General features: G+C 38.6%; 2 protein-coding genes across 6 annotated transcripts; one reads left to right on the top strand and one right to left on the bottom strand.

The window, feature by feature from the left end:
- Positions 1–1,832: 1,832 nt before the first annotated feature.
- On the bottom strand, positions 1,833–6,819 carry LOC136749913 (uncharacterized). Its single transcript, XM_066704560.1, has 5 exons — positions 6,688–6,819; positions 5,257–5,421; positions 3,823–3,902; positions 2,982–3,367; positions 1,833–2,415 (listed from the first exon to the last, which is right to left on the bottom strand). Exons 2-5 carry the CDS (start codon positions 5,307–5,309, stop codon positions 2,290–2,292), a joined length of 645 nt encoding a protein of 214 aa, XP_066560657.1. The 5' UTR covers positions 5,310–5,421; positions 6,688–6,819; the 3' UTR covers positions 1,833–2,289.
- A 2,090-nt stretch (positions 6,820–8,909) lies between these two features.
- LOC136749911 (uncharacterized) lies at positions 8,910–17,265 on the top strand. Of its 5 annotated transcripts, none has more exons than XR_010816808.1 (8): positions 8,910–8,984; positions 10,652–10,711; positions 10,892–10,936; positions 11,854–11,955; positions 14,489–15,477; positions 15,596–15,751; positions 15,874–15,963; positions 16,612–17,265. XR_010816808.1 is itself a non-coding variant. In XM_066704559.1 (7 exons), exons 4-7 carry the CDS (start codon positions 15,139–15,141, stop codon positions 16,846–16,848), a joined length of 789 nt encoding a protein of 262 aa, XP_066560656.1. In that variant the 5' UTR covers positions 8,910–8,984; positions 10,652–10,711; positions 10,892–11,955; positions 14,489–15,138; the 3' UTR covers positions 16,849–17,265. The 5 variants fall into 5 exon arrangements, 1 of the variants encoding a protein (XP_066560656.1); XR_010816809.1 differs by having other exon boundaries at positions 10,892–11,059; XR_010816807.1 differs by having other exon boundaries at positions 10,892–11,955.
- The last annotated feature ends 213 nt before the right edge of the window (positions 17,266–17,478 follow it).

The raw sequence follows: 17,478 nt of genomic DNA, 5'->3' as shown, positions 1-17,478 counted from the left end.
CCTGGTGAGCTACAAGTGCTGTTATTGTTAAGAGGAAACGTCTAGCAGCAACAACAGCTCAGCTGCGAAGTGGTCGGCCACACAAGCTCACAGAAAGAGACTGTTGAGTGCTGAAGTATGTAGCGCATAAAAATAGTCTTTTGTTGGTTGCAAACAATCACTTCCGAGTGCCAAACTGCCTCTGGAAGCAACGTCAGCAGAATAACTGTTTGTCAAGAGCTTCATGAAATTGGTTTCCATGGCCGAGCAGCCGTACAAGCCTAAGATCTCCATGCGCAATGCCAGGCGTCGGCTGGAGTGGTGTAAAGCTCGGCACCATTTCACCTGGGAGCAGTGGAAATGCGATCTCTGGAGTGATGAATCGTGCTTCACCATCTGGCAGTCCGACGGAGGAATCTGGGTTTGTCGGATGCCAGGAGAACGCTACCTGAACGAATGCATAGACCAACTGTAAAGTTTGGAGGAGGAATAATGGTATCAGGGCTCGGCCCCTTAGTCCCACTGAAGGGAAATCTTAATGCTACAGCCTACAATTACATTCTAGGTGATTTTGCAGTTCCAAATTCGTGGCAACAGTTTGGGGACGGCCCTTTCCTGTTCCAGCATGACAACCCGTGCACAAAGTTAGGTCCATACAGAAATAGTTTGTCGAGATTGGTGTGGAAGAACTTGACTGGCCTGCACAGAGCCCTGACCTCAACCCCATCCCACCTTTGGGATGAATGGAAAAGCCGACTGTGAGCCAGGCCTGATCGCCCAACATCAGTGCCCGACCTCACTAATGCTCTTGAGGCTGAAATCCCCTCAACAATGTTCCAGTGGAAAGCCTTCCCAGAAGAGTGGAGGCTGTTATTGCATCAAAGCGGGGACCAACTCCATAATAATGCCCATGATTTTGGAATGAGATGTTTGACAAGCAGGTGTCCACATACTTTTGGCCATGTAGTGTATGTACTTTGACCCTGTCCATTTTGGAAGATGTCCGGTTATTTTAAGTACTGTAATATATTGAATATGTCATAAAAAAATTTAATCAGTATATAATTTGCCCTCAACCCCCATACACAACCCCCCCGCATCGTCGTCTAATTGCCAGCACCCCCTCTAGGTTGACATATCACAAGCCGCCCCCACCAGGGGTCTGGGATTTTCGTATCTCAAAAGTGGCAAACAAGTTACAGGGGCATGACTCCAGCATGTGACCTTAACTCCCTGGCAAACAACTTTTGGACAAACTGTCAGGACATTTCAGATAACATACGGCTATAAAATGGTTAATTTAGGCAGATAAAGAATTTGGTTGGAATAAAATAATTTTGAAATATATAAATCTTTAGTTAAAATTGACTTCTTTTGCAAGTGGTTTATGGGAGATGCCCTGAGATTATAGAATTACTTTTAGAAAGTGAGAGGTGTGAAAATGTGAAGGTGTCATATTACAATTAATAAAAAAGAATGTATTATGTACTAATAGCTGGAGTCACCCCCAACAATACCCATTTAGTTATATATTTTGTTAATTTAAACTGGACTTAATATCTGGGTGAGTTTAATGAAAGGGGGAAAGAGTGGAGCAGTTCCATGACCTCAGCTCCAGAGCATAACTAACAAAAACTGTGCAGCTCCGCTCCGGCTCCATGCACGGCCAACCCTACCCGGCCGACCCCCATACCCTGCTGCTTATTGCGATTTTTTTTTTTTTTTTTGCTTGTTCGGTGGAATGAAGACATTTCAACTTTTTAAGTTATGTTTGATCTGACTGTGCTTTTGTAACAGTTTACTGAGTAACAGAAAGGTCCTGAATGTATGCAAGAAAAAGACAAACAACTGGGTCATTTCTTAAAAATATATATTTAGTTTTCCGATATTCATGTTCATTCAGAACATGTGTGTGTATATATATATATATATATATATATACACACACACACACACACACACACACTATATATATTTATATATACATCAGTAAGGCAAAGCCATAGTCAGTTTCCATAAGCAAAGTCATCAAGAAATCCTGTATCTTGTAGAAATCTCTTCCTCTCAACAATCTTGCGGCTCAGCTGTTCCGGTGGTCCTCCCCTCCGTCGGAGTCCGGGGAAGTGCAGGGTAGTTCAGGGTTGTGCGGCTCGCCCAGTGCAGCATTACAATATATATGAAATTAAATTGTAATTCCACGCCCTCCCTCCATATTACATAGTATATCACTGCTCATCTGGACTCAGGCCAGCCCACACACCTATGCTTCATATTATCTGCTACTTATACTGAAGTAGTGAGGCAGGCGTTTCATCTCTCAAAGTAGGCAAGCATTTCCTCAAAGTCTTTCTGTTTACTCTCTATGAATTCCCGGGTACGTCTCTGGATTTCCTGAATCTCCGGATCCTTCTGGAATTCCAGGTATTCCTCTTCCGTCTTTGAGGAGAACACAATTTGTTAATGGAAAAATACCCAGTAGTTTCAAGCAACCAAACAAAGTATTTTGGAAAGTAGCTCAAATCAAGCATGCACAGTTCAAACTCAAGTTTATCTTCATAAAACACACAATCCTTTCAGAACAACAAATTCAATTAAAGCCATGAACTGGACTGCAATGGACTAATTCTGAAAATAATAACAATCCCTTGTGTTTATGTAGTTATTGTCATCCTTATTTGAGCTCTGGCTCCTCCTTTCCCAAACTCCCTCACTGGTAGATGTTTGCTCACTTCATCCATCACTGAATGCACCTCTCACCAAGCTGACATGGGCAGCCATTTGTACAAGCCGCTGATAGATGGAGAAGTGAGGAATTGCTCAACTAATTCAGCTAAAGGTTAAAATATATATGAAAGCCAACCTGATACATAATTACGTCACATGATATACATATATTTTTTAAGATACATTCTGGCTTTTAAGCCTGGCGTTTTTTTTTTGTTTTTGTTTTTTAAACCTGAAGTAGTGATTTACACATGGACAAGATATGGCACCTGCCTTACCATTGGCTCAATGGATTCTCCCTTTCTGTAGCTTCTGATTGGAGGATACAAGCCTCTCGATTTGAAGAAGTCCTTCACACTGGTAGACACATGATGTAACACCTCGTTTTCATAAGCGTAGACATTGCCCTTGCTGTCGACAACAATGATCAACTGCAGCCCCTCAGCTAAGCTGGGGAAGTTCTCAATATTTCCAATAACAACCATCTTCTCGCTCTCAGGGAGGTACAGCTCCTCCCAGGCCTCAATCATCTCTTTTCTCCCACATAGCACTGTGTCTTCAAGTCCACCAATTGTCAGATCGGACCCCCTTGGGCCACCTACAGGTACTTTCTTATGTCTGTGCTTCTCCACCAATTTAAGGAGTTTCTCCAGGTATTCGCTGGCTGTGAACACAGATCACAATGAGTAAATCATGCTGAATGAGACAGCAGCCTCTACAATTCGATGGCTACACACTCGTATAAAAGTAGCTTAATTATGTCAACATTTGTTTAGATCATTGCAAACTTTATTTTCTATGTTTCTGTTTTCATAGGTTTGAGATGCAATAGAAGACCAATTGTGAACTAGAAGATAATTGTGATATTTCTCCACATTCGGTGAAATCAAAACTAAAATAATTTAAATAGATTAAAAAAATAAAAATAATTTACCAATTTCCTACACATCTTTTTCATTTTTTATGTGGCAGGATTATTTATGCTTATGATTAGGCCTATAGCCATGTACAAGTACAATTCACTTTTTTAAAGTAGGCAGTGCTGAGACTGTGCATTAACAAAGTAATATTAATCCAAAACAGTTAAATAAATCTGAGTTCAAATAGAAAAATACTCACAGATTGTAAGACTGCAGAAGTCCTCAACACAATCCTTTATTTCATAGTGATTAATGTTGCCATTCCTGTTATTTTTTGACCTGAAAGATTAAAATTGTTACCATTTTAACTTTTAAATAACTATACAAATTACTTTTACACATGCAAAAAACAATGCATAAATACATTTAAAATAAATATGCCATTCATAAGTAAATACCTGCACAGAAGCATCACCCAAAATCCAGTACCTGACAATCACCTGAACAGTTTAGTTTCCACACAGCAGCTACCCTTAAACTCTGTCAGAAGACTCACTAGGACTAGTGAACACTACCCATACAGAGGAGCAATCCTGCTTTTCCAGCAGCATTCAGTTCTCTGTCGGCAATGTTGCAATAGTTCACTTTGTCTGATGTGGTGTTGCTAACTGCACTCCTTCCAGTAGTTACATTGACAAACGCGCTTTTACCGTCCAGTTCTGTCTTCTTGCCGTCAGTCCGACAGCAGGTCCTGAATCCCTGCTAACAACCATCCATTAACAATGTATCTGAGCTCATAAACGAGTCGCATTTCTCTCCATAGTGTTTTCTGCACCTCAAGTAACACACTCACAACAGTGTTTCAGCGCTGCTTGGATCAATGCGAAGGCATTACCAGGAAAAGGAGGACAAACTCAGCCGCAGACGAGGTCTCGTCTCCTGCTTGACGTCGCTCTGTTAGGGACGAGCTTCAGTGGGAGGGGGATTCCATCTCCATTTTTGAAAAAACAGAGCAAGATCATTTGTTCAGTTCATAAAAACAGCACAATACAACACCCGCTTCCAGTGGTCGGCAAACTCACGAGAAGTTCATGTCACACGAACATTCACAAGACAAGGAAATAAGTGTCAGATCCTTCGTACATCATGTCCAGAGTAGCAGATCAAGAGCTTCACTGTTTCCGCGTTTGATGTTAAAATATCGTAGTGATCTCTCCAGTCCGAAGCGCGTGTACATCTTGCAGATTCTTTACAGGAGACTTGGAAACTTCCAGTGGCTTGAAAGGGTCTTCAATGCTGTTGACACCGGAGTTGCGGTTTTGTTTGCCGAATACATTGCTCCCTCTTCCCTTACGTTTCACATAAAACATTGAGAAGGGAGAGAGACCCTGCACTTTAGAAAAAGTATGAGTACAATGTGGTGCCAACAAACTATTAAAGGAGAAGGGTCTGCACATCAAATCTGTTTTAAACTGAGGAGGAAGAGAATTAGATGTGGCTAGTTCAAAACTGGATTTTCAGTTGCATTTCACATCTGTGTGCCTGGGTGGGGCAATACTTGCAAGATATTGTGGCAAAAAACACATTCACTTCAAAAGCTATTAATGCAGGATTACCATCGAAAGATTACAGTGGACAACACATTCTACATTAGATGAAGGAATAAAGTGATAAACTCTTTGTAAATACTCACCACTTCCCCCCAGAGGAACCAACATTGTGGGAACTCGATTCTGACAGAAGCATCTTTCTTAACACCAGGAAAAGTCGATTTAATCTACCTACACTTTCGAGTGGATAGTGTTTTTGTGTAGATCAGTCCTGGAATTGCACCAGTTTTTCTGACGGGCCGAAAATCCTGAAAGGGAAACAAAACAGGAAGTGCACCTGTGTCAACAAACATGTTCATAAAGGACGTTTTTCAAAAGGTCTATATACCATTTAAACTACAGGCTACATGTTAAGACAATGCCTTGTTTTTCCTCTGCATGTACAAATCTGAAGGTTTGTAAGCAACCCTCAACGGGCAACATGTCCCGAATGCACATAAATACAAACCAGAGCTGTCTGGGTCAAAACAGTGCATTTCCTTATTGTGTAAACCAGACTTACCATAAATCTGGCCATCACATTTCTGGTAAGTGACGCGGCACAGAGGATTAAAGAGTTAACGAGAGGGTTACACCTCATCAGGTTTCCTTTCATTCCTCTCACCGGTGCAGCCAGAAGAGCCGCCGTTCATGCGCGTCTCACACGGGCGCCGACGAGCGACTCTGCTGGGCACCGAGTGAGAAGCGCTGCCGCCAGGGCCTCTACTGGCACCAATGAAGGCGCTGATGCGGCATTAACACTACACTTCATCTTTAATGTCTGCGGCATCCGGTAATAACGCAGATCACTGTCTGAATCACAAGCAGATCGAGGTCTGAACAGACAGTTTCCTGATCTGATCCTGACGTGTTTTACCCTTTAGAGACGAGCATAGACTTTCCAAAATGCGGGGTTAACCCGGAAGTTTCACTAAAGACGAATCTATTTCAATATAGAGTGTGAATACATTATTTTAAAACGTCACATTTAAACAAAGTACTCGACATTTATTATTTTATTGCTGGTGTAAATTGAAGGTGTCTTTGTTTTACAGTAAGTAAATAAATAAATAAATAAATAAATAATCACTTCCGCCTTCAACGCCCAAGCGACACAAGCTGGCGAGTCCCGGATGTTGAAAGGCGAATGTGTTATAAAAGTTAAATCCGTATTTAAGGATCAAGGATAAGTAATCTGCAGAAAATATTTATAAATCAACATGGTTAATGTGCCGTTGATCTGCTTTATTTCAAATTTAAAAACACAAAAATGGCCAGTTGTCACGTTTGCTAACTGCGCCACCACAAAATGGCCCCCAAATCGAAACTCAAAACAAATTAAGCGAGAGAACTAATGTATTACTGGAATACAGTAATTAAAAAAAGGTGTACACTTGGCAAGCAAAAATGCGTTAACTGTAAAGTTACAGAATAATGTATCGATTTGATAAGGTTTCTGGATCGGATTTCCAGCGACAAATAAATACACAAGCTTGTATGAAATAAATATGAACACATCGTTTAAATGTACTTACTGCTTTCTGTCTAAGTCCCTCGTCTTACAGCACAGGTTCTGCTCTTTACAGAAATGTCTCTAACCGCTCCTGGGACACACGGCCGCTGCTCACACCCAGACTCAGACTATGAGACGAGGCGCCACTGCGCAGACTCACTGCGCAGACTCACTGCGCTATGAAGGCAGGGCAGGGCAAGTAGCTTCCGGGTTGTTTGTAGCCAGACGCCCTGAGCAGCTTCGTGTACAGAAACATGTTCATGAAATGGAGAAAACATGACGTTGGTAACATTTGAGCTCCACCCACAATCTAATGTAATAAAGTTACAAGGTTCTGTGAAAGACTTGGAAAAAGATAGAAGTTCTCATGTGACTGACATTGACTCATACTGTGTGATGAGGGAGTGTACTTTGTCCATGTTATTGGCTTAAGAAAAGTTGTATAAATAATGCCTACGTAGGCCTACCTAAAATCTACACATATAAGTGTTATAATAATGATAATAACTTTATGTATATAGCACTTATCAAGCACATAGTGCTGCATAATTAAAAAAAACAGATTAAAACAAGGATATACAAGGAAATAAAAAATTAAAAAGGACAAGATGCAGTCAGAAAGTACATACAAATGTAAAACAAAGCTACTGAAAATAGTGGAGGAGGACAAAGATTGCAATAAAACTATCTTAAAAAATGTTAACGGTTACATACATTTGGAACTGCATGTGTAAAAAATTAGTTTTGATATGCCATTAAAAACATGGAGAGGATCTAACGTTAAAAGATGGGCTTTTCCAAAGCCTACCCTTTACTAGTAATAGACCTTTACTGAATACCTTACCAATTCAACTTAATTCAAAGGGAACGCAGACAAAGACAAAATCCTTCACCATCAGTTCACACAGGCATCTGTAACATTTCTTTCGTGATTGTAAAATGGAGACCATCTTGAAAATATGCATTGTTTAACAGGAGTCATTTGGAAACTAGTATTTCCAGGTATTCAGAATTTAAAGGTGCATGTCACAATTTAAAGTTTTTAATTATTGAAGTAATTTTCTTACTGAGAGCACTTAAAACAACAAACAAGATATGTCTGGCAGAGGTATTATATTCAGGGTGGGTGGAACAATGAATTGTAGCTCCATTTGACTGAAATTTGACTGCCTGTGCATCAGATCTCCTCCCACAGATCAGCTGTTTCTGCCTGTAAATAGCCTGGAGTTTAGTGATAGGGATCCTTTGGTCCTCTCCCTTCTGGGAGTCCACATATATACTGTGGAGTGGGATTATTACTAATTTAACATCAGTCAAAATGTTTAGACACCTACAATCACATTTGACTCCTGTTTTTTGCATGATATGCAATGTAATGATTTAATATGAACTGTGCCTTCATGTTTTCAGAGTTCAAGTGTCTGCCATTGAAGTTCAGAGTGAGATTAAGCATAGTGGTTCTCCAAACATGCCACCTTCAAATCCCTAGGCAAACTGAAAACAAATGATCTTTCTAGAAAACGACTCCTTAATAAAAAATAAAAGGCTCCCCAGCCCCTAGCATTTGGGTTGAGTCCAATTTAATTAAATGCAAAATATCTGCATCAGGTTATGAGTCAATGTTTCAGAAAAGTGTCAGCTTTAAGGTTTATGTAGATTTTGTCATTGAAAATGTCAATATGAGTCAGGCTTTATGAGATAATAAAAAAATAATTGTATGTAGTTCTTACAGCTAATGTTTGTATTAAAGCAGATTTATATTGAAACATAAGAATTGCAGCAACTGTGGGAATTGTTTTTGTATATATTTGTTCTCAGTACTATATGTTCTCCATTATGGTAAAAACACCCACAATGGCATGGATTTAGAACTAGAACTAGAATAATAATAATATAAGTAACCTATTTCAGGTTACCTACATAAGGAGAAGGCTAATTGAAATAAATAATACAGCAATAGTATGTTTTCACTCATAAAAACATTTCCTGGGGTAAAGCAAACATTACTCAAATAACAAACTTAAGACACAAGAAAAGTGAATTATTGTCTATTCCTGATAATTGTACTTTAGTGGAACGTATTTTTTGTTATAATAAATTCAACGCAGCTGTTATTTTGAACTCCAATCTTTTTTTTTTAGTTCAAATAACGAGAATGGTAAATTGAGTTAGTGTAACATGCTTTTTTCAGTTCAAATACATTTCTCATGTTGTGACGTAGTTAGGCATGCGCACATGCAATTGATTTGTCGATGCATGCCCGCTACGCTGATATCCGCCAGGTGAAGATACTGCCTCCATTTCGGGAATTTACTTAAAGTAAGATTTTTAATCCCATCAATTTAGCAATAATCTATATACCGTATAGTTCAACCTATCACAGGAGTAATGTTAGTCCCAGGTTGATGTGCATTCGCTGGCTAATTTGCGTGTGTTCTACCATGTTCCATGTGTAGTATTTAGCTAGCTAACTATGTATAGGTCCTAAAACGCTAATGGTCGGGCAGTCTAGCTAGATCGCTAGTCAACCTAACTTCGTTTGTGAGGTAGATTTTCAAATAGATTTGTGAACAGTATTTCATGCATTATTAACTATGTTTTTTTAGCTAGTTGTTACTGCATTTTAGGTTAGCACTTGACAGTAAGAACGTTCTGGAACGACTAATAAGAGTAAAAAGTCGAGTCATAGTTACAGGCTTCATACTGATTAAATACACACCCTGGTCTAATTTGTAATATGGTAGTAGCGGTCAAAGTGTTAGTTTATAGTAGTAAACGAAATATTTGTCAGTGAGTGTCCTGTTAAAAATTGGGACGATTTACTATGAGGTAGTAAGTGTCCAGTAACACTGTATATTCTGTGCAGCGAGTTCATACGCATTCTGACAAGTTCGGTTTTGAAAGGAAAACAAATGAAACAGGGAGTACAGAAAAGGTGCCTGGCGTTTTATTTAGCCTTTTCAGCAAACGCACAATAACAGAGAAAGAAAACTAAATATGCTCCTCACAGATGTACTGCTCAAAAACTAAAACTAAAGACCGTGAGCCATGGCGCTTCCTTGTTGCAATAGTACGGGATTGCGTTTCATACTGCAAACAAGAAATATCTAAATTAAATCATTTTTATTTAGATCCCATAATCTATGGGGAAAACACGAACAAAATGCCAGCTAAAATGCATATTGTCAACCAATAACTTCGCATGAAATAAATCTGTTATGACACACTCTCACTCTCTCTCACACACATTCAAACATTCAAAAGTGTTTTTATTGGAACGAAAAACTATTATATTCTCACTCTCGAACTTTCTTACCTTTGTTGGCAAAACAAGACGTTTTTGTATTGTTTTGAATATTAGAACAAATGTGTTAAAAACAACAGATGTGTTGTTTTTAACACATTTGTTCTAATATTCAAAACATTAATACAAAAACGTCTTTGTTAATACAAAAACCTCTTCTCAGGAGGGGAAAAGTCAATTCTTTGCTTGTTAAATATTGACTTCTCTTCTTCCAGTCTAGCACTCACAAAACCTAGACCAAAGAAGAAAAATCAGGAAAAAGCTCTATCATTATGCACAACTTTTGTTTCAGTTTAAGCAGGGGAAAAAACATGTTTATGAGGTTTCAGCTGCAGGATCCAGTTAGCTAGATGGCTAATAGCCTAAACTGCTGTTAACAGCTTGCAAATTGGCATACCAGCACATGGGTTTGCAAGGAGAGGCTTTGATTTGCTTGTTTCTTTCCTCAGTGGTTTAAAATAAGGGTCCACTGAACATCTAGGCTACACAGGCAAACACATATGCTTTTGAAAAACCTGCTCCATCTGATGATAAGCAAGTCAGCTAACCTAAAGCCAGTTTATTACCTGTTGAATGCCAGAAGGTAAAAGTAGGTCTGGTAGCCAATAACGTAACTTGAATGTTAGGTCTACATGTAAGAGAATAGCAGTTTCTAATTCATGTATTGCTCAACTTTCTACAGGCCAGATTCATCCAGTGAAGCTGACTTTTTACAGCGTGACGTTTTTTCAACATACTTCAGGTTAGTTTTATACTGTATGTATTTTTTAGAAAGAAATGTACATTTTCTCACATTTGATGCTGCAGTACATTTGCTAATTCACCAATGTTGTCTTAAAATTACTCCGCTGATTTTCTCTTGTCATGCTCATCAATGCAATTTTGGTAGATACTTGGTAGCACTCTGTTTTACCCTTTTCAGGTTCTCATGAGAAGGCAGTCTGCGCCTCTATTCTACGGACTAAAGGTGATCCTCTAAAGCACTATAGACTTCAGCATGACACATTCCAGCGAAGACATTCACTACCATGCCCACATTCTGTTGTTGTTCTTTTAAATCATGGAGTGCACTCCGCACACATCTGTCAAGGTACCATGCAGTAGACGATCCAGTTAGGTCCCGGGAGGTATTATTGTTCACATGTCAAGTGTGCAGTTGCCAAAGTCATTCTAATGAGAGAGAATATTTTGAACACATTGGTCACCATTTAAAGAATCACAAAACTGTTAAGTGTGTGTTTGCTGGCTGTGACTTTCAGTTAAACATTTATGGGACATTTGCATCCCACAAAAGTAGAAAGCATACTCCCCATTTGCTCACTTATTTTAAGGCAGAAGTGATTAGAAGGCAAGATCAGGATCAGTCAGACATACAACCAAATGCTTCTGTAGCAAGTGATGGTAATGAGAGAGAGGCAGTTGAATATGTTGATCAAGAGGATGATTTGTCAGATACAATTACGACAAAAATTGGTGTCATATTGTTAAAGTTAGAGAGCATATACAATGTTCCAAGCAGATGTATTGATGAGTTTGTAAGATATTATTTGTTAGAATATATTTTTCTATGGGAAATTCTATACCATCTGGTTTGGTAGAGGAAACAGACCTCCTCCCTTTTATCTAAGTTCCCTGGTAGCCCCTGGTAGCCCCTGGTAGCCCCTGGTAGCCCTGGTAACCCTATCTTTATGACCAGAGACCAAAAAGGGACCTGTCCTCTGATTGGCTCCTAGCCAAATTCAAAATGACCCCCACTTCTAAATTACTTTAGCATACGGCACCCAAGTCATGGTGGTGGCAAAATGCTATTGGTTGGAAGGAAACCTTATAAAAGGGAAAACAAAGAGAATTTGAGTTCTCTTAACTTCTTCATCCTGCAACGAGACACAAGACAGAGCTGGAGAGGAGAGACGGAGAGAGACACACCACTTCCTGCCTGACCAGACTGGCCTATAAGCTGTACTGTGAGGAGAAAGAAGAAAATGGGTATTATCTGTTTCTTACTGTAATCCAGCAGAAGCTTAATATTACTTATTTTCAGTAATATAATTGAATGATATTAGTTTCCTATTTTTGTCAAAATAAATGATTATTGCACATCTGTGACTTGACCGCATCTTCCCTCTAAAAAGAATCTTAAAAGAGAAACCAATTGACCTATGAGTTTTCAGTTCGACTATTTATTTAGATTGACTGAAAAACCAAGCATTCCAAATTATCTTACAAGTTGGTGGAGGAACTGCAGTTTATCTCATGCATGGCAGCTGTTCAGTTATAAGAGATATTGTTGATTTGAATTTTGAAGAGCCATAACTGCTTTGTAGATGAGGCAATAGTAAATGCATTGGTTGAAGAATTGAGCAATGGTAACCTAATAAGTAGAGCACTAAGAGAGGATGGACCTCTGTCTTCTTCCTTTAAGAGAAGAGTTTACTTTAAGGAAGAGTTTAAAATAGTTGAACCAGTGGAATACATCCTTGATCCCAAGGAAAATAAAAGCTTTCAATATGTTCCTGATCTACAGTCTTTGCAGCAGGTGTTACATAACAGTGATATTGCAAAGGGGGTCTTTACAAGTGTAGGACATTCCCAAAGTAGTTGTAGTATTCGCTTGTTTCAGTCCTTTTATGATGGTAACTATTACAAAGAAAACTATTTTTACTCTGAATGATTTCAGAATCTCTCTAATCATTTATGTAGATGACTTTGAAGTGTGCAATCCACTGGGAACTTCTAGGAAAAAGCATAAAATAACTGCTGTCTATTTTGTATTGGCCAATTTGAATTGAGGTCTTCTTTGAATTCCATTTACCTTGCTGTCCTCAGCAAGGCTGATGATGTAAAACAATTTGGTTATGGAAAGGTTCTCAAACCACTTTTGAAGGACCTCGCTACCATAGAACAGGAGGGAATTTACATTTACTGCGTAGCAGCAGATAATCTTGGTGCTCATTCAATAGGTGGCCTTGTTGAAAGTTTTTCAGGTACATATATTTGCAGATTTTGTTTAGGAAAGCACTCTGATTTTAAGACAAAAGAAGTGCGATCTGGCACATTTATTTGTAGGACAAAGGAGGCCCATGCCTTGGACACTAAAGTTCTACAGGATAACCCTATGCTGACACACTCACATGGTGTCAAGAAACAGTGTGCACTAACAGGTAAACTGAAGCATTTTCACTTTGTTTCTGGCTACCCTCCTGATGTCATTCATGACCTTTTTGAAGGCATTGTTCCTTATGAATTAGCACTGTGCTTTGATCTTTTCATTAGGAAGAAGAACATAACTTTGACTGAACTGAACATTTCAATCAAAAGGTTTCCATACAAGTGGACTGATAAGAGTAATAGCCCACATTCAGTTCCACTGAATTTCGCTAGTCGTAGAAATATTGGTGGAAATGCACATGAAAATTGGGCCCTTTTAAGGTTGCTACCATTCATCATTGGGTTAAAGATACCTGTGAATGGACTTAAAAGACATTGGACTTAAAATACATTGTCAAACTAGTTGTATCTCCAGTTCTTACTGAGGAGTCAATTTCTTACCTAGATACCTAGATAGATCAGAGCATCGCCATAGATTTGTTGAACTTTTTGGTCAGGAAAGATTGATTCCAAAGCACCATTTTTTGGAACATTACCCTTTAATGATACAAGCTTTTGGGCCCCTCGTGGCATTATGGACAATGCGTTTTGAGGCTAAGCATAGCTTCTTTAAAAGGGTTGTTAGAAAATTAAGCAATTTCAAGAATGCTCTTTTGTTCCTTTCTGTGAAGCACCAGATGATGATGGTCTATCAACTACATCATGAAGCCACACACAAACCATCATTGTGTGTCTCAAAAGTGTCTTCAGTTTCTGTAGATGTGTTACATGACTACTTAAGGGTAGCCATTCAACATACATTTCCAAGCCAAACTTGTGCACAGTTGTCAAATGCCATATCCTGTCATGGAACAAAGTACGTAGTGGGAATGATCTTGGTTTATGGCTCAACAGGGGGACTACCTGACTTTGTTGAAATCCTTCAAATTGTAATCCTTCAGAACAATGTCAGTTTCATAGAGAAGGCTCAATACGCATGGTACAATGAACACTTGCGCTCATTTCAACTGGAAGATGCAGGAAATGTACTACTTCTTGAGCAACAGGAACTTGGTGACGTGTACCCCTTGACAGTGTATACCATAGGAGGAAAGCGCATGTTACATTGAAGCGGCACATTTGCTTGACTTGGGAGAATTATTTTAACCTGTATTTAACCTGCAAACATAGTAATTCTTTTTTGTGGCATTTTTGTATGTCCTGTAATATTTGTTTTGTGATATTTAGGGCATTTTCAGTGTTATGAACATTGGCTCTCAAAATCTAAAACATAATGTCTCAGAAGTCACAAGTGAATACAACTGGAGATGTATGTTTCTAGCACATAGGGAAAGGCTAGAATTGCCCCTAATCCTGATGTATTAACTTAAAATGTAACAAGATCAAATTTTCTTATTTTATACTCTTTCAGACTCCTCGGTTGCAGTCATAAAAAATGTCTCAGCCTGTGAGACTGAGGGTAATTCATGAAGACCATGATATACAAAAATTGACCCTACTTACAGGAATCCCGCCTACAGTGGAAGAACTCCACACAGCTGTCCAAGAGGCATTCTGTGTAAAAGGGGAGTTTACTCTTCAATATATGGACAGTGATTTTGGAGACCAGTTTTTTACTTTATGTACAACTGACCTAATTCAAGATAAGGACACAGTGAAAGTTGTGAAGGTGTACTGATATTGACACCATTGAGAGCGTCTCCCTGAGCCGTTTACCAGATGAGGCCAGTTCCTCTATATTGCATGGTTCCTCTGCGGACACGGTTTTGTTGTCTCCTGACCGAAGTGCAGAAAGATCTGTCCCTTGGCCACTGGAGTTTCCCATCCCTCAATTCTCCTACAACACTGAGCTTGTGTTAGAGCGAGCCAGTAAAAGTTATCTTTGGCATTAAGGCAGACATTCTTGAAAAGTTGGCGGAGACAATCTATCAGTATGTAGCATATCCATCCAGTACACAGATTTGTGCTGTTGCAGAAGCACTTGTCAAGAAGCATCCTTGTCTCAAAGAACCCGGCTCGGTTTCAGGTTTCTACGGGTGGCAGACGAGCTTAAAGTATAAAATGGCGAATTACAGGACAAAGCTCAGGAACCTTGGATGTCCTGAGCTCACTGTAAATAACCTCAAACAGAAACACCCAGATGAAACATTGCCTGCCAGGAATGTTAAAAAACCTAAAGACAGAGGTGAATTATTTACCACTTTACCTGGAGAGACAAAGGAAACTCTTGAAAAAGAGACTGAGGAATTGATTGAAGAAACAAAAAAGAGAAACAACTCCAAGATCATTAGTGAAAAAATGGCAAAGACTTTTTCACTGCGAAGACAGGAAGTTGTTCTCCAGTGTCCATCATTTGCTGATATGAAGGTGAGATGGCCAGCCCTGTTTAACTTATCTCAGGTCAGTTCCTGTATTTGGTTTCTTTCTTGGTTGTCAAGTCTATTACAGTTACTTAACATTGAAAAATTGTGATTGGTAGCTGTATATTGTTGATTTTTTTGTCTTTTTTGCTTCACAGGTCCAGGAAGAGTTCCTGAGAATAACTACTTTGCGTCTGGAACCAAAATGCATGTCGCTGCTTGACAAATACACACCAAGACTACTGTCCATTTTCAATTCCAAGGGAGGCACAGCAGGAGGAAAGCTACAGACCATAATAGAACATCTACACCAGGTATTTGTTGAAAAAATCAGACCTCATAAATGTATTACCAGCTATCACAGGATGTGTCCCTAGGCACACTGAAAATAAATTTGATTACGATCACTAAACAAAATACCTGTAACACTTTACAGGGAACCAGTACCATTGAGAAAAGAAGAGAAGTCATGATACAGTGCTTGATTGAGTACTTGGGGGAAGATGGCCTCATCAAAGACTACCTGGTAAGCCCAATTAGTTCGTTTTTTTTATGGGTCAGACATTCTCATATTTTCTGATGCATGTCTTCTTAGGATGGAAATGATTGAAATCTACTTAAGGCTATATTAACCTTGGTCCTCTTTTGTTGTAGAAACTTCTGGCTAGAGAGCCCCCCATTGTAGTTTCAGGGTGCTAATATACAATCATATGTTGTATTCAGTTTAGCTGCCTTCAGTTCACCTGTTCACTGCAAAACAATAAAGAACCAAACATTAAGCTGTACATTTACTTGCAGAACAAATATGCAGTTATACATTATGCTCTGTGCTGTCTTTGAAATTGCACAGTGTAAGAGTGCCCAGGTTACATTCAAGTTTTTGTCCCTTTCAATATTAATTGGCTTTATATTATTATTATTATTATTATTATTATTATTATTATTATTATTATTATTATTGCTGAATGAATGGAAGTCAATGGAGAGGGAATTGTCTCTATAGCTATATATAAGGAAGGTGGCAACCAAAAATGTTGAGAGCTTGGTGATTAACTTATACAGGGGTAATGATGACATACAGTCAAAGGTTGAAAGAAGTGGAATACCCCTTTAAGATATACTGGCTGACTGGATTAAAGGACCCCTTTTCTTTTTTGTTTGTGTGATTTAACAGGATGTGGATGGAGTTGATGCCCGACAGGACTTCTCTCAACACATTTTAAAGATATTTGTGATCAACAAAGAAGGTGCACTGGCGGGTGACAGCCCAGAGGATATTGGTATCATAATTGAGGGTGAAGAAGTAATGTCCAGTATCAGTAACATGCCAATGGCATGCTGCACTCTGATTTATATATGCCTTAAATTTAATGTAGTGAAGCTTGGTGGATCAAAATTGTCTGTGCTCTGACGTTTCCTTTTTGTTTTTATGCTGCAATTTAATTTGGCAATTTGTCCACCAAATACCATGTACAAAGTTTTTTTGTAGAGGTTAAAATGGTGTGCTGTTTTGAAGCAATGTGGTGGCTTTTTTGTACTTTTTTGTTTGTTTTGTTACTTAATTTACATGGCGTTTATAGTTTCTTGAACATACAGAGGGGTAACAAATAATGAAAATAGTAATTTCCTTTTTTTTTTAACTTAATTTACATTGACACTGGTTGTAAATGGACAATGTCAGAACATACAGAGAGACAAAATAAGGGACACTTTTTGGATTCTCTGTTGGATTATTATATGAGCAGATTACATAAATCTGTCAGAAGCGTACTTGTTTGTAATGTAATTCAGCAGTCACAAAAATGTTTGAATAAAAACTTTCCTCTGAGCTGTTTGGAATAATTGATTTATTTGAGCCGTGAGACAATTGCATAATTTTTAGTAGTGTTAAAGCAGGAAAATTATGGCAACTGTTTGCATGGACCTTTTCGAGTTAAAACAACTCAAAACACTGCATTGACTAGGAAATATAAATATTTCAACTTTATATTTTAAGTTGTCTGAACAAAATAAAATTAAGTTACACCAACACATTAATATA

Source organism: Amia ocellicauda, chromosome 5 (assembly GCF_036373705.1).
Source record: "Amia ocellicauda isolate fAmiCal2 chromosome 5, fAmiCal2.hap1, whole genome shotgun sequence".
NCBI lineage: Eukaryota > Metazoa > Chordata > Actinopteri > Amiiformes > Amiidae > Amia > Amia ocellicauda.
This window is presented reverse-complemented; position numbering and strand designations above follow the sequence as displayed.

What these genes read in the sequence shown, in the direction of transcription:
- LOC136749913 (XM_066704560.1), bottom strand. Translation starts at nt 5,309, where the DNA reads ATGCTTCTGTCAGAATCGAGTTCCCACAATGTTGGTTCCTCTGGGGGG. An exon ending in GGTTCCTCTGGGGGGAAGTG is followed by an intron (nt 3,903 to 5,256) that starts GTGAGTATTTAC and finishes TTAATCTTTCAG; the next exon opens with GTCAAAAAATAACAGGAATG. An exon ending in GAGAATCCATTGAGCCAATG is followed by an intron (nt 2,416 to 2,981) that starts GTAAGGCAGGTG and finishes TTCTCCTCAAAG; the next exon opens with ACGGAAGAGGAATACCTGGA.
- LOC136749911 (XM_066704559.1), top strand. Translation starts at nt 15,139, where the DNA reads ATGGCGAATTACAGGACAAAGCTCAGGAACCTTGGATGTCCTGAGCTC. An exon ending in TAATAGAACATCTACACCAG is followed by an intron (nt 15,752 to 15,873) that starts GTATTTGTTGAA and finishes AACACTTTACAG; the next exon opens with GGAACCAGTACCATTGAGAA. An exon ending in GCCTCATCAAAGACTACCTG is followed by an intron (nt 15,964 to 16,611) that starts GTAAGCCCAATT and finishes GTGATTTAACAG; the next exon opens with GATGTGGATGGAGTTGATGC.